This window comes from Phytophthora infestans, genomic scaffold (genome assembly GCF_000142945.1).
Source record: "Phytophthora infestans T30-4 supercont1.979 genomic scaffold, whole genome shotgun sequence".
Taxonomy (NCBI): domain Eukaryota; phylum Oomycota; class Peronosporomycetes; order Peronosporales; family Peronosporaceae; genus Phytophthora; species Phytophthora infestans.
In genome coordinates, this window is record NW_003302873.1 from 1 (window position 1) to 1,803 (window position 1,803).

Genomic DNA, 1,803 nt, shown 5'->3' on the forward strand with positions numbered 1-1,803 from the left:
TTGCGAGAGTGGCTTGTCGGGCCCACCTCAGGAGCTCCTAAAAACTCACTCACCACCACCAAAACCCGTTTTCCACTCCCTCTCGGTGCCTTTGACACTCGCAGCCAACCCTACTATGACGGCTCCAACGAGTCTGCGTAAGGAGCGGAAGTGACTTATTATCTTTCTTTTTCACGCGGCGCTTACAAGTTCAGGCACCGAAAATTGGTCTGACACCAACTGTCACCATTCGCATCGCTTTCTATGCCAGCTGGCGTCACGTTGGAACTGATACACCATCGAGTTTCACGGGCCCACCGCCCTTCGGCACCGCCAAATGGGATGGCCCCATTGGTACCTCTCACTGGAAGCAGCCTTACCGTCAAAGGCTCCGGTACTCTTGATGGCCAATGCTCTTGGTACTGGAAACAGGGCACATCCATCAGTCGCCCTGTGTTCTTCCCGTATGAACAAGGTTCTCTCCTCAACAGTGTCGGGTTTCACGCTTAAGAACATGCCGTACCGCACCTTCAGCATCCTCAGCTCGCAGAAGACAACCATAAGCGGCCTCACACTCGATGCCAGCGCTGGCGATGATCTGGCCAAGAACACGGACGGATTCGACTTAAGCGGCAACGACTACGTCACCATCAAGGGCAACAAGATCTACAACCAGGACGACTGTCTCGCCATGCAGTCCAGCACCAATACTGTCTTCAGTAACAACTACTGCAGCGGCGGCCACGGAATTTCGATCGGCTCGCTCGGTGGCTCTACGGTCACTTCGTCCGATACAGTCTCAGGTCTGACAGTGAGCGGCAACAGTATCGTCAACAGTGTGAATGGCATCCGCATCAAGACCATAATCGGTCTAAAGGGCCTCGTCTCCAACGTCAAATACTCCTGTCGAATGTGAAAAACGCCATTGTACTTCACTCTGACTACAGCAAGTCCAAGGGCGGATACACGGGCTCCCCGACCAGTGAGGTTACGATCGAGGACATAACCGTGTCGGGTCTATCGGGTACGGCAACCAACTTGTACGATATCGTGGAAAACTCGAAGGTCGTATCGGATTGGTCGTTCTCTGGTATTACAGTGAGCGCGTCCAAGACGGGCACGTGCAGTGGCCAACCCAGCAGCGTCGACTGCTAATTACCTCTACTAATTTTGTTTGTCCGTTTTTTTAAAACGAACGGCAGCTACGAAAGCAGTGGCTACTAAAAGCGTAAAGAGAATAACACCAGTGTTTGAGTTCGTAAAGGGTGGGCACGCACATTTCGCTAGATCGCTTTCATGTAATACCATATGGGCTCGAAAGTAAAGCAAAAAGGGGCATTTCTGTGTACATGTAGTTGACTTTCTTTACCTACATTCTGATTCAACGTCGCGATCATTGGCATCACATACTGTATCCTGGAATCCAGGCTGGATGACGTCTCGTTGACAGCTGAGCGCAGTAGCTCAAAAGGAGAGCTGATGACCAACAACACGGACACAAGGCATCAAGCTAGGTCTCTGCATTGAATGCTTTGACTCAATGAAAGGAGAGGCTGCCCACCTAACAGATCTCAAGAACACTACATATAGCACTGGCAAGCACGAAGACAGCGCGACTACCCTTTTGTTGCTATGTTGTGCCTGGAGCTTTTGATTAAATGTGGCGACCAGCAAGATTTACGAGAAATAAGGTTTTAATCCAACGTTCTTCAAGGTTAGACTGCATGCACCTACGAGCTCCAAGTTTAGGAGCTGATGGCCTTGTGACTTCACCTTTCTGCTTCCTGACGCAGAAGCCCTGAGAGGGTCCAGATATTAATTACG

At 50.7% G+C, this 1,803-nt stretch overlaps 1 protein-coding gene across 1 annotated transcript; it reads left to right on the top strand.

Annotated features, from left to right (window-relative positions):
- PITG_21925 (polygalacturonase) lies at positions 1–1,134 on the top strand (the record flags this gene model as incomplete). Its single annotated transcript, XM_002996804.1, has 2 exons — positions 1–891; positions 927–1,134. The coding sequence occupies 2 exons, from the start codon at positions 317–319 to the stop codon at positions 1,132–1,134; spliced, it is 783 nt and encodes a 260-aa protein (XP_002996850.1).
- Positions 1,135–1,803: the final 669 nt, after the last annotated feature.